The following is a 13,728-nucleotide window of genomic DNA, read 5'->3' on the forward strand; positions in this document are numbered from 1 at the left end:
TCCACAACAATATTTCCGAGCTCAAGAAGCTCGAAAACAGCGGGAAGTTTTGGGGCTGGCCCGCAGGGTCAACCGACAGACAGATTTTTTTTTATTGATAATAAGTAAAAACTTCCGTAGATCACGAAAATAATGATAAAAAAGCTCGATTCGGCCGCGTTTTTTATATAAATAATAAAATAACAATAGGGACCCGGGAAGAAATGTTCAGGCCTGATCAGACATGAGCAGGCATGAGTCTTCAGGCCTGATCAGACATGAAAAATGACCATGCCTGATCAGGCATGTTCAGGTCTGATCAGGTCTGTTCATGCCTGTTCATGCCCATTCTGGTAAAACAATTATATATAAAAAATGGTCCTATATAATTATACATAATTATGCATAACTATTTACAATTATATATGATTATTTCTATAAAAATGAAAAAAAAAATAAAAAATATGGGAGTGCCTAGGATTCGAACCGTGGACCTTGCGCTTGAAAGTTCGCCTCGTTACCTGTTGACCTAAGAGATTGAGTTGAAAAGTAGGTCTCGTACGAACTTCAAGTACTGAAAGTCTTAAGACTCATGCCTGTTCATGTCTGATCAGGTCTGATCCTTTTTTCCCGGGTTATACGTGATAGATTCTTGGTCAAAAAAATTTTATATCTATGAACAGACATGAACAGACATAACCAGGCATGAACAGGCCTGATCAGGCCTGAGCTTATTCAACGCTTCAGACATGAACAGACATGAACATGTATGATCAGGCCTGAGCGCATTTAACACTTCAGACATGAATAGACATGGTCAGGCCTGAACATGCATGAACAGACATGATTAGGCCTGAACGTATTTAAAGCTTCAGACATGAACAGGCATGAACATGTATGATCAGGCCTGAGCATATTTAACACTTCAGACATGAACAGACATGGACAGGCATGGACAGGTATGATCAGGCCTGAACGCATATAACGCCTCAGACATGAACAGGCATGGACAGGTATGATCAGGTCTAATTTCAGGCCTGATCATACATGAACAGGCATGGTCAGGCCTGATCATTTTTTCCCGGGGATGCCGAGACACCTTGTATTTTCATTAAAAAACTTTTGTCTATCAATGTAAAGCCCTATGATGACTGGTATTAAATTAAAGAGCGATAAATTCTGAATAAGAAAAGTCAAAAACCAATCTCCCGGGGTTTATTATGTTTGCGAAAAAAATTAATTAAAAAAACAAATAATTAGTTGTTTTCTTGCGCGTGCCCTCTGGTTCAGTTTCTGCAGTTCTGTTACCGACAGCGTGACTAAATAGAAACTCATTATTTATTTTTGACTTTAATAATCAATAACAGATAAAAAATATTATTCATATCAGAGAAATTTTGATGACATTTTTTTTTAGGAACATTATATAATGAATAAATTTTAGTAAATCTAGAAATAATTTTAATACACTAAGTAAAATATTCCGAGTTTTAGAAGCCAAATAACATTTCCGATTTTTTTCTATTTTAAACACATTATCAACATAATTTATTCAACTTTAATACAAATATAACGGAGTAAAAAAAAACAACTTGCTTCTATGCGTGAACACTTGGCATCTGTTCGACAGTAAATTAACCACGATAACGTATAGTAGTACAATGGTGTAGGCTTGCCCGCACAACTGTAGACTGTTAATGCATTTATTGTATATCTGTATACAACACATTTACATTCGTGGAATCAACTCAAGTGTGGCAGTTTTGTGATTAGTTGAGTTACATTGGTCGTACGTAGAACTTGATTGAAAATCTCGTAAAAACGTCATAATATTCCGTTAAAAAACACTTCTCCTACATTCAAGGCCATTTATGCATGTGCAAGTTTTGCGGCACATTGACAATTACGATAGCAACTTTGATTTACAATGACCTTGCCCAAGGCGTAATCTTGTGACAAAAACATTCATCGAAATAACTAAACTGTAATTCCTGAAACAGCTGTAGATATTATTTCATAAGTTCAAATATTATAATACAATACTACTGTCAAATAAAAAAGTAAGTGCAAGTTTAAAAACGGATTTTAAATTTCGCTTATTAACACGTTTAAATGATATGCTTCATACATCATATATATTTTATGCTTTACAAAATACGTGTAATCTAATTAAATATTGTATTAAACTCAAGTGAAGAAATTGTTAACATTCTGATACAACCATGAAAACTTATCTTTGCTTTTATTTCAGACAGGGTCAATCATAAAAAAAAAATTATTGAAAGTGTTTCCAACAAATCTTTAACGCTGATATTTATGAACACCATATATGATGTAATAGACTGCCTGGTATGTGTTAGTTAATATATGAGCAAAACCACTGTGTGTTATAAACAAATCTTTTGTAATCTTTACGAAATCCTTTTCTTGATTCACGTTAGTAAATGTTTCTCGACGAATTAGTTGGATCATTGAGCCATATGATATTACTATTAATTGGGATTAGTACTATTCTATTGGTACTTATACTAATTGTGTGCTTTTCCGTTCCAAAATGTTTTGGATACGAGTATTTAAAAGAAAAAAGTAAGATATTATTATTCTCATAATTTTAGTAATAATAATAATAATAACATTGATATTGATAAGATTAATTAATATATTCAAATGTCTGTATGGGTGTTAAAAATTGATGTATTGAAACTAGCACTACGCTAAATAAACACTATTAATATTATTATTATTATTATTATTATTTTTATTATTATTATTATTATTATTATTATTATTATTATTACTATTATTATTATTATTATTATTATTATTATTATTATTATTATTATTATTATTATTATTATTATTATTATTATTATTATTATTATTATTATTATTATTATTATTATTATAAATATTACACTTATCCAAAAAATTAAAGGAACAAAAAAATTTCATAAATTTTTTAGTGATTTTTGGAAGGCTGTATTTTCGTGAAAAATGATCGTATCGAAAAAAAAAGCAAATTAAAGCTTAAGATTTCTAGTTTCAAGATCACAGCAAAATAATTTTTTGAGCCACGGTTTTTGCAGAATCGTAAGAAATTCGAGTCAAAATTTTTCTAAAATTTTTTGATTTCTTTTTGGGTCTACGGGGCCGAGAAAATTTTTTTTCAGAAAAATTAATTTATGGCTCGTTTAGGAAATTTATTGAGCTTCAATTTGTTTTTGTTTGCTTCGTTGTACGACAGCTTACTGCTGAGACATCAGCCGTCAAATGAAAAAGAATTTTTTTGTCTTTAATTATCGATATCTCAACAACTAATGGTCACACAGTAATTTTGAGGGCAGCTTTAGAAACTAGAAAAAATATCCCACACGCTTCATTTTCGATTTAAAGAAGTAAAAATTTTTTTTTATCCTTAACATCAATTTGAAAAGCCTACAAAAAATGGATTTTGTATGGTTTTTTAGGTAATCAACTGCTGCTTTCAAAATAATGATGGAAAGGATAATGATGCCAGGTGATTTTACAGCTTAATGTACCCCTAAAAGCTCTGATAATTTTCAAATCGATCCATTGAACCGTTTGTCCGGGCCGATTGCTCAAAGTTTTACAAAACAATTAAAGGAACAAATTTTGTTACTGAATTTGTGTATTCATTACCAAAATGAAAATATTAATTTTTTTCGGATTTTCTTTCATTTTTACGTTAGTTATTCAGGAAATGTAAAGTAAAGAGAAAAAAAAAAAAAAAAATTGCGAAAACCAAGATAAAAGAAGAATTTTTTTACTTTTTTTTTTTTACGTTTTACTCGGGTCCTTTTTTTTCGTTTTTCGGAAAATTCTTTTATTTTCTCTTTACCTTACATTTACTGAATAATTAACGCAAATTTACTGAATAACTAACGCAAAAATTAAAGAAAATCCGAAAAAAAAATAATTTTTTCATTTTGGTAATGATTAAACAAATTAAGGAACAAAACTTGTTCCTTCAATTGTTTAGTTAAACTTTAAGCAATCGGCCCGGACAAACGGTTCAATAGATCGATTTGAAAATTTCCAGGGCTTTTGGGGATACATTAAGCTGTAAAATCACCTGGCAACAATACTCTTTTCATCAATATTCTTAAAGCAGCGGTTGACTAACTAAAAATCCGTAAAAAGTCAATTTTTTGTAGGTTTTTCAAATTGATATTAAGGATAAAAAAAAATTTTTACTTCTTTAAATCGTAAATGAAGCAAGTGGGGGATTTAGTCAAGTTTATAAAGCTTCCCCCAAAATTACTGTGCGACCGTCAGTTGCTGAGATATCGATAATCAAAGACAAAATGATCCTTTTCCATTTGAAGGTTGATATCTCAGTAGCAAATTGTCGTACAAAGAAACAAAAAAAAGCAAATTGTAGCTAAATAAATTTCCTAAACGAGCCATGAATTGATTCGTCTGAAAAAAAATTTTTTCGGCCCCGTAGACCCAAGAAATAGAACCAAAAAATTTAGAAAAATTTTGTCTCGAGATATTTCTTAAAATCTATAATAAATCAAATTTTCTTGATTCTTTAATTTTTTGGATGAGTGTATTATTATTATTATCTATATTATTAAGAGAATAAGGAAGATTTTGTTCCCGCCATATTTACACTCACGCAAAAAATTAAAGGAACCGAAAAATTTTATAAATTTTTTAGTGATTTTTGGAAGGATGTAACTTGGTGAAAAATAATCGAGATTTAAAAAAAAAGCACTCTATAGTATGAAATCTCTATTTTCGGTCCTTTTTTTCAAAATTTTTTCAGAGCTCCGGCTATTGCGCAAACATAAGAAATACCGTGAGACAAAAAATTTCTAAATTTTTTTTTTTTTTTCCGAAGAGCCCTCGGACCGTAGAAAAATTCTTTCAACTAAACCAATGCATAGGTCGTTTAGCAAATTTATTCAGCTACAATTTGGCTTTTTTCAACCTCGTAGGACGATTTGTCGCAGAAATATCAGCCTTTAAACAAAAAATAATCGTTTTGCCCGTATGAAAAAGCAATATATGAGCTTCAGTATAATTCAAAATATATGATAAATTATATAGAATTATAAGAAGTCATATATGGAGCCATAGACAAAATTTTGCCGAAATATTATATGATTTTATAATTTGCAATATATGTATCGGTAATATATTTTTTTTACATGCTAACTTATAAGTATTGCTTATAATATTTTATTCTATACTAAGTTTTATGATAAGATATATGATATAATTATATGGCTCACATTTAATACTTATGCATGCAAATATATAATTATATAAATATATGTTCACATATATTTGTATAAATGTATGTAAATATATATTTATATAGATATTTGTTTACATATATTTTCACAAATATATGCAAACATATTTGTATTCAAATTAATGATAGATTTATCTAATTAATATATAATGTAAGCTATGATATTTTTAGTATTTTTATGTAGTTACATGATAATAACTACAACTATTTCTATTTTTTTTTACTATCGTGATGTAGTGTATTTGTTTTGACTTTATCGTATTGTTATTATAAATGAAATAATATTAAAGTGGATTCATGTATCATAATTTATGTATAATAATATCGAAATTATTCTAATATTGAAATTATAAGTTTATATATAAAACGAGAATATAATTTGAGATGTAATATCATATGTATACAATTACATATATTATAAATTACATGAATTGTAATAATGTTGAATTTATAAATTAATTTATATAATGAAACATATATTTTACGTTATAAATTAATATATAAAATGGACATATAATTTTTGATATAATATCACATGTATATAATCACACATATTATAAATGACATGGATTATTATAATATTAAACGTATAAATTCTTATATATGATAAATCATATATTAATCAATATTAATAATTTTGCCGCCATGTATATTCAGTTATTTACCATATATTGCACGACTCATAATGCGAAGCATTAGAGAGTGCTTTACGATCGAAATTTTTTTTCGCCTCCTTTCTTCAACTATTTTTGTTATTATCGTGTTATTAGTAAACAGAAACATCTCGAATGATGCACCATTTTACAGATAATGTAATAAAGATTATTTCTGCGATTTTCAAAAAAAAAAAAACTAGTGCAATAGAAACGAGAAAATCATTAAAATAAACTAAAAAATTTTCCCGTCAAGCTGTAAAAAAATTTTGTAGCTTGAAAACACAATATCTCGAAAAAGAATCCATAATTTAATTCCATTTTTTTTTTAAATCACCCGTCTTGCCCTCGAAAGATTTGCTTTCGAAAATGGCTATCTAACTTTGTGTTATGCAATTATAATTAATAAAAAAAAAGTAAATCGCATTTTCTTCAATTTTAGCCTAAATATGTATGGACATTCGTCTTAACAAGTGCGCATGCGTGGTATTTTTTTTTCTCGTACTATCACCCAGTGTGCCTGCGCCATACTTCTAACCAATTAATTTGGCGCGGGTATTTCAAAAATAAAAATATAAAAAATTGAGATTAGACGAATAAATAAATAAACAAGTAAAATAAAAATAAAAATAGAAAAAAAAAACATAAAATTTTTTTTATCATTCATGCAATATAAGTGCTATCTTGGCGCACGCTCTTTTGTTCGCCAAATAGCTGTTTGCCCATTCAACTGTTTCCACGACATTTGTGTGCGTTAAACGATTATCTGCGTGCGACAAGTAAATTTGAGTGCGACAAGTAAACTTGTCGCACTCAAATTTACTTCTTGTCGCATGCAGATTATCGTTTAACCCACAAAAATGTCGCGGCAACAGTTGAATCAGCAAAAAGCTACTTGGAGAATAAAACAGCGAGCACTAAGATAGTACTTATATTGCATTAATGATAAAAAAAACTGTGTTCAATTCGTGCGGTGTTGTCGATTACCCACTCGAGCGAATGAGCGCACTCACTTCGTTCGTGCGCTCAACTTCGCTCTCGTGGGCAATCGACAACTTACCGCACTAGTTGTACAATATACTATTACAGATCGTGCTGTGAAAAATTTCGGAATTTTTTACATTTGAAATTTATTTGTTTTTTTTTTTAATTTGATTTTTTTTTGTTTATTATTTTTATATAAATAAATAACATTTGTACTCCAAATTTTATTTATTTCATTTTGCCTGCGTTATTACCCTTATTATTACATGATATTGTAATTATGAGTTTTGTCATATGCTGTTGTCTATGATACTGAAGGTACCCTAATAGCTACTTTAGCTTGAAATTGACTGTAATTTGAAATTAAAATTGCCTGAAATTTACTGCCTGAATTTAATGACAATTTGACAGCAAAAGTTGGAAAGAAAAATTTGCGGTTAATTTTTGCTCAATTTAGAGGTAAATTTTTACTACAAAAAAAAGTCATTAATGTTCGTTCCTACCATTTCAAAAGGTAAGCAAATTCATACATAAACTTTTCTAAAATTTTACGGTAAAAAATTACTCCACAATTTTTCAAGTCAAATTAACAATCAATCGATGTAAAAATTTGCCTGAAAATTGACGAAAAATTTTTTCTAGTCAATTTTGAAGTGAATTTGCATTCTAATTCGTGCAGTAAATTTACGTCAAATTGTATAACAAGTTCCATATAAATTGTCGTTAAAAACGGACAAATCCGAAGTTGACGGAATATTTTAATGATTACGATCAAATCATAATAAGCATTTTGAGTCGTGCACTTTTGAATTTTCCAAACTTTTTTTTTTATATTCCCGACAAGACTTTTTCATCATTTCTGAAAAAAAAAAAATTTTTTTATTTTTAACATCCAATAGAAGTAAGTACCAAAAAGTGACTTTTTTTGGTTTTTTAGTAAATCAACCGCTATTCTGCAAATATCGATAAAAAAAATAATGTTGCCAGGGACTCTATTAGCTTAATTTACCTCCAATAACCCTGAAAATTTTCGAATTGATCTGTCGAACCGTTTTTTGGGAATGATCGATCAAAATTTTGCTAAACAATTAAAGGGACAAGGTTTGATTCTTTAATTGTGTAATCATAATCAAAATGAAAAAATAATTTTTTTACGACTTTCCTTAAGTTTTTGCGTTAGTTACTTACCAAATGCAAGGAAATGACGAAAAAAAAAAATTTCCAAAAAATATAAAAAAAAAATTTTCGAACACAAAAACAAGATTCAATTTTTTAACTTCCGGTTAAGAAAATCGACGATTTTCGAAAAATTGGGAAGTTATTGTTTTCACCCCGATTTTCGAAAGTCGAGTTTTCATCAGATGTCGACGTTTTGAGGTCCTAGAAAGCTATTCTGACTAATTTCAGAATGATGTCCGAGTGCATGTATGTATGTGTGCGTGCGTGCGTGCGTGTGTGTGTGTGTGTGTGTGTGTGTGTGTGTGTGTGTGTGTGTGTGTGTGTGTGTGTGTGTGTGTGTGTGTGTGTGTGTGTAAACTCTTTGTAACTTTTTAACCAATGAATCGATTTGGATGGTTGAGGTGGAAATCGAAAGAGCTTGTTGGCCTGCAATTTTCCTAAAAATTTTAGATCATTTGATCAAGTAGACTCGAAAATAATGGTGAATTAATGAAAAAAAAAAATTTTTTTTTTAGTTTTTTAGTGATTTCTCAGAAACGACTTGAACGATCGACTTCAAAATCTAATCAGCTCTAGAATTCAAGAAAACGCACTGATTGCCACCTCAAACGTCAAAATCGGTAGATTAGTTCAAAAGATATTGGCGCTGAAAAGTTAAAAAAATAACATTTTATGTTATTTTTTCCGGATAAATCAAAATATAATGTGCTAAAATGTGCCTGAAATTATACCAACTCTTTATCTTTATAGTCTCTTTCGATCATCAGATAATATCATATAACTTGTTCCTTAGTTTTAAACATATTGTCAGCAAAAAATTGAAAAAACCCAGTTGTTAATGTTTTTCTCGGATATTCCATATATTATTGCTCTGACCTAAGTCAAAACTCATTGAAATCTTGATTTTGATCACTGACATTGATTTCTGCCTCAATACATTTATTTCAGAGAACATAATCGATAATAAAAATTTAAAAGCCGCTTCTTTATTAATGATTTTCGATTCTTAACTTTTCAAACTCAAGCATAAAACGTAATTTGTTAAAGCTTGAAAAGCTTATAAAAAAATGATTCCATGTACTAGCATTTTCGAGCTCGAAAATATATTCACAGTGATGTTTTCAAGCTCCTTGAGCTCGAAAACAGCGGGAAGATTTGGGGCTGGCTCGCAGGGCCAACCGACGACGATTTTTAACTTTCCGCTAAGAAAATTGTAAATTTTCAAAAATTCGGGAAGTTATTGGTTTCGGTCCGATTTACGAAAATCGAATTTCCATCAGATGTCGACGTTTCGAGGTCCTAGAAAGCTATCCTGACTAATTTCACGATGATGTCTGAGTGTATGTATGTGTGTACGTACGTACGTATGTATGTATGTAAATATTCATAACTCTTGAACGGATGAACCGATTTTGATCGTTGAGGTGTCATTCGACGCGGCTTGTTAATGTCTTGAAGCCGTAAAAATTTGAACTTAATCGGTAAGGTGCGTTCAGAGATATTTCAAAAATAAAATTTTTTCGAAAATGTTTTATTTGGATAACTTTTAATTTGCTCGATGGATTGATTCCAAAATCTAATCAGCTCTAAAACTCTATAAGCCGCGTCGAATGCCACCCCAACCATCAAAATCGGTTAATTCGTTCGCGAGATATCGTGGGAGAAGGAAATGCTAAAAAATGGTTTTTTACAAAACAATGGCATACAAAAGTATTTGCGAGCTCGAAGAGCTCGAAAATGTAATCAAAATAATGTTTTCGAGCTTAACGAGCTCGAAAACAGCGGGAAGTTTTGGGGCTGGCCCGCAGGGTCAACTGACAGACTGATTTTTTTTTCTTTGATTGTTTTCGACGTTTTTTGGAAAATTTTTTTTTCTTGTCATCCCCTTGCATTTGCTTCGTAACGCAAAAATTTGAGAAAATCTGAAAAAGATTAATTTTTTCATTTTGATTATGATTACACAATTAAAGGAACAAATCTTGTCCCTTTAATTGTTTAGCAAAATTTTGATCAATCATTCCCAAAAAACGGTTCGATAGATCAATTTAAAAATTTACAGGGTTATTGGGGGTACATTAAGCGAAAACAGTCCCTGGCAACATTATCTTTTTAATTGATATTTGCAGAATAGCGGTTGACTTACTAAAAAACCAAAAAAAGTCATTTGTTTGTACTTACTTCTAATGGATGTTAAGAATAAAAAAACATTTTTTTCTTTTCAGAAAATGATGAAAGAGTCTTATCGGGAATTTATTCAAGTTTTCAACGCCGTCCTTCAATTTACTCTGCGATCATTGGTACCTGAAATATTGATGATCAAAACCAAAAGGATCATTTTTTGTTTAAAGGCTGATATCTCTGCGACAAATGGTCTTATGAGGTTAAAAAACAGCCAAATTGAAGCTGAATAAATTTGATAAACGACCTATACATTGGTTTAGTTGAGAGAATTTTTCTACGGTCCGTGGGCTCTTCGGAAATAAAAAAAAATTAGAGATTTTTTGTCTTGCGGTATTTCTCATGTTTGCGCAATAGGCGCTCTTAAAAAATTTTGAAAAAATGCACTGAAACTAGAGATTTCAAGCTATAAAATGCTTTTTTCAAAATCTCGATATGATTATTTTTCACCAAGTGTTCCAAAAATCACTAAAAAATATATCAAATTTTTCTGTTCCTTTAATTTTTTGCGCAAGTGTATATGATGGAATTAGTTAATTGAATCTCTTGACCCTAATATACATATATATATATATATATATATATATATATATATATATATTAGACTGATTCAAAAAAATTGACTAATTTTCTTTTTCTTCATTATATCGAAAATATTGTTGGAAATGACGACAAAAAAATACGGTGAAAGTTTGAGCTCTTAATATAAACAACTGCCGCATCGCGATTTTCTATTTCCCGTTTAAATAACATGGAAAAATTTATTTTTTAAGCTTTGGAATTTTGTAGCTCTCGGTGGGACCAATACTTTCGAATGTTCTAGACATAATCTTATGGGAAATTTGACGCTCTACAAAAAAGGTCTCTTATAATTTTTCGATATTTTCATTTCTTTGAAAGTAATTCGAAGTTAAAGTTAGATTGACGATAAATTTTTACATTTTTTAAATTTTTTGTTGCAACCATCAACTTTATCCGAAAATTTTAGAGGACATTTTTTGTAGAGCATTTTATTTCCTACAACTTATCTCAGAGAAAATTTTCGATATTTCACTCAAGTCGTATGTTATTTGCAATTAACTGAAAATTTTCTTAAATAATCTAAATTTTGTTGCTTAAAATTAATTATATTAAATTTTCAGTTAATCGCTAATAACTTACGACGTATGAGAAATGTCGAAAATTTTCTCCGAGATAAGTTGCAGGAAATAAAATGCTCTACAAAAAATGTCCTCTAAATTTTTCGGATAAAGTTGATGGTTGCTTCAAAAAATTTAACAAATGTAAAAATTTATCGTCAATCTAATTTTAACTTCGAATTACTTTTGAAGAAATAAAAGTATCGAAAAATTATAAGAGACCTTTTTTGTAGAGCGTCAAATTTTCCATAAGAATATGTCTTGAACATTCAAAAGTATTGGTCCCACCGTGAGCTACAAAATTCCAAAGCTTAAAAAATAAATTTTCCCATGTTATTTAAACGGGAAATAGAAAATCGCGATGCGGCAGTTGTTTATATTAATATTAAGAGCTCAAACTTTCACAGTATTTTTTTTTCGTCATTTCCAACAATATTTTCGATATAATGAAGAAAAAAAAAATTAGTCGATTTTTTTGAATCAGTCTAATATATTATAACGCAAAAATTATACGCTAACCTCTGCGTTACAACTTCGTTCTCTGTCCTTAGCCTCCAGTCTCAATACTAATAGGGCGCCAGGTAATTTTTATCACTGAAATCACCAAACCAGTAAATTAAGAAAATTTTAATAATTTTTGATCTGTGGAATTATTTCATAAACCACGCATAAATAATGTGGATAATTTTTGATCTGTGGAATTATCACAAAAACCACGCAGAAATAAAATTCAAAACTAAAACTAAAATGGTCAAAACTTAATAGCAAACCAAGACAGAGCCTGGAGCACTAAAAACAGAGTTACGGTATGCCGTGGTGTCGCTCAGTGTGTAGGTTTATGGAGAGAGGGAGTGGTCCGGGTTAAATCATCCCAAACTCGTGTAAATTATTAGCGGATTTGCAATTTTTATTTAACAATAAATCAAATACGAGAACATAATACAAATAATCTTACACTCTATAACAAAATACTGAATCCGAAAAATACAACGATCCGGTAAATCCGGGCGGCAACTTGGCATCTACATGATGCACGTCAAAACTTGATAACTAAATTAATTAAAAATAATTAATTAAAATAATTAAATAACTGGAGCCAACCGATACTCAAATAGTACTCGGTGAACGGGGACAATAATCTCAAATTTGTTACTCTAGCATACTTGCTGTAGCAAAAATCGTACGACTAACGTACCTGGATCTCATTTTTGACGTTCATTAGGCAATAATTAACTTACTGACTAACATATTCCCTATAATTATTTTTATAAAAATAATATTAACAATAGATCGCGAACCTGACTCAAAACTGTAACTACTTTCTCATACTTCTCACAGATCTTATATCTTTTCTTTAACTAAAACCGTAGCATAATACCTCAAGATTCCAACTCGAACTCGATTAATTATTTATAATAATTATCTCATACCTGATTACTGATGAATAAAATATCAAGTAACGTCTCACACTGTTTAAAACAATACTTCTGTAGCAATGACTCCAACCTGTAGCTTTCTGAAGCATCACTCCTGACACGTCTGCTCGCTCCGAGCGACCAGAGTCGAATCCCCTACTGTACTCCCCAAACCAAAAACATCATCGCCATTATACCGGCTCTCTATACTTTACTCCATAACTCCAACTCGATATTGAGTATGGATATCCCAATGTGTTTGCTCTCCTGGACTTGGCTTCGGTGAGATCGCAGACTAAATTCTTAAATCTAAGTGACCAATGGTTACCCTCAGCAGCACACTGGTCAAAGCTGTCCACTGAGGCCTACCAACAAAACCCAAAACTCCAAAAATGACCAGAAATAGCGGCTTCCACAGCGATAGTGGTCATTATACCATCGCTGAGTCCTGCCAATCATAAAGACAAAAACTGATCTCATATTCCTAAGCCATAGTCCTTATTTTGGAGTGCTAGCATTTCAACTAGACCTCTGCACTCCACATGGAAGTCTCATAGGGTCAGGCAAGCATCCTGACATCAGATACAACCGGGTGGCAATTACTTGAGCCCCATTCCATGGTTGCTCCGACTTTTCCACATACTCAATAAATCGAAAACTGTAAATTCCAAAACTCAAACTTTATCTTTTACCATACTCTAATCTCAACCCATATCCCATAATAAATTTCTCATATAAATTTTCTGAAGCCAAACGTTACTCCATATTTTATCCTTAAACTATATCTCGATCACCAAAAAAAAACTATATAAAAATTGTAATTTACTGTAGCTAAATTCTAAATCTTGAGTTACCATGCTCGGTTATGCCCCAAAATCAGTTGGTTCTTGTGACGTCAACTCAATCCAAGCCTCGTC

General features: G+C 30.5%; 1 protein-coding gene across 3 annotated transcripts in view; it reads left to right on the forward strand.

The window, feature by feature from the left end:
* Nucleotides 1-1,591: 1,591 nt before the first annotated feature.
* Nucleotides 1,592-13,728, forward strand: part of LOC130671294 (synaptotagmin-1-like) — a 123,191-nt gene continuing 111,054 nt past the window's right edge. The window contains exons 1-3 of one of the 3 annotated variants that reach the window (XR_008990496.1): nucleotides 1,592-2,039; nucleotides 2,231-2,328; nucleotides 2,421-2,565. Coding sequence is in view for 2 of the 3 variants with exons in the window: in XM_057475095.1 (XP_057331078.1) it covers nucleotides 2,424-2,565 (142 nt within the window). In the remaining variant the exon portion in view is untranslated. Of the gene's footprint in view, nucleotides 2,040-2,230; nucleotides 2,566-13,728 lie in introns of all 3 variants that reach the window. The other 2 variants (XM_057475095.1, XM_057475096.1) reach the window with 2 other exon arrangements.

Source organism: Microplitis mediator, chromosome 7 (genome assembly GCF_029852145.1).
Source record: "Microplitis mediator isolate UGA2020A chromosome 7, iyMicMedi2.1, whole genome shotgun sequence".
Lineage (NCBI taxonomy): Eukaryota > Metazoa > Arthropoda > Insecta > Hymenoptera > Braconidae > Microplitis > Microplitis mediator.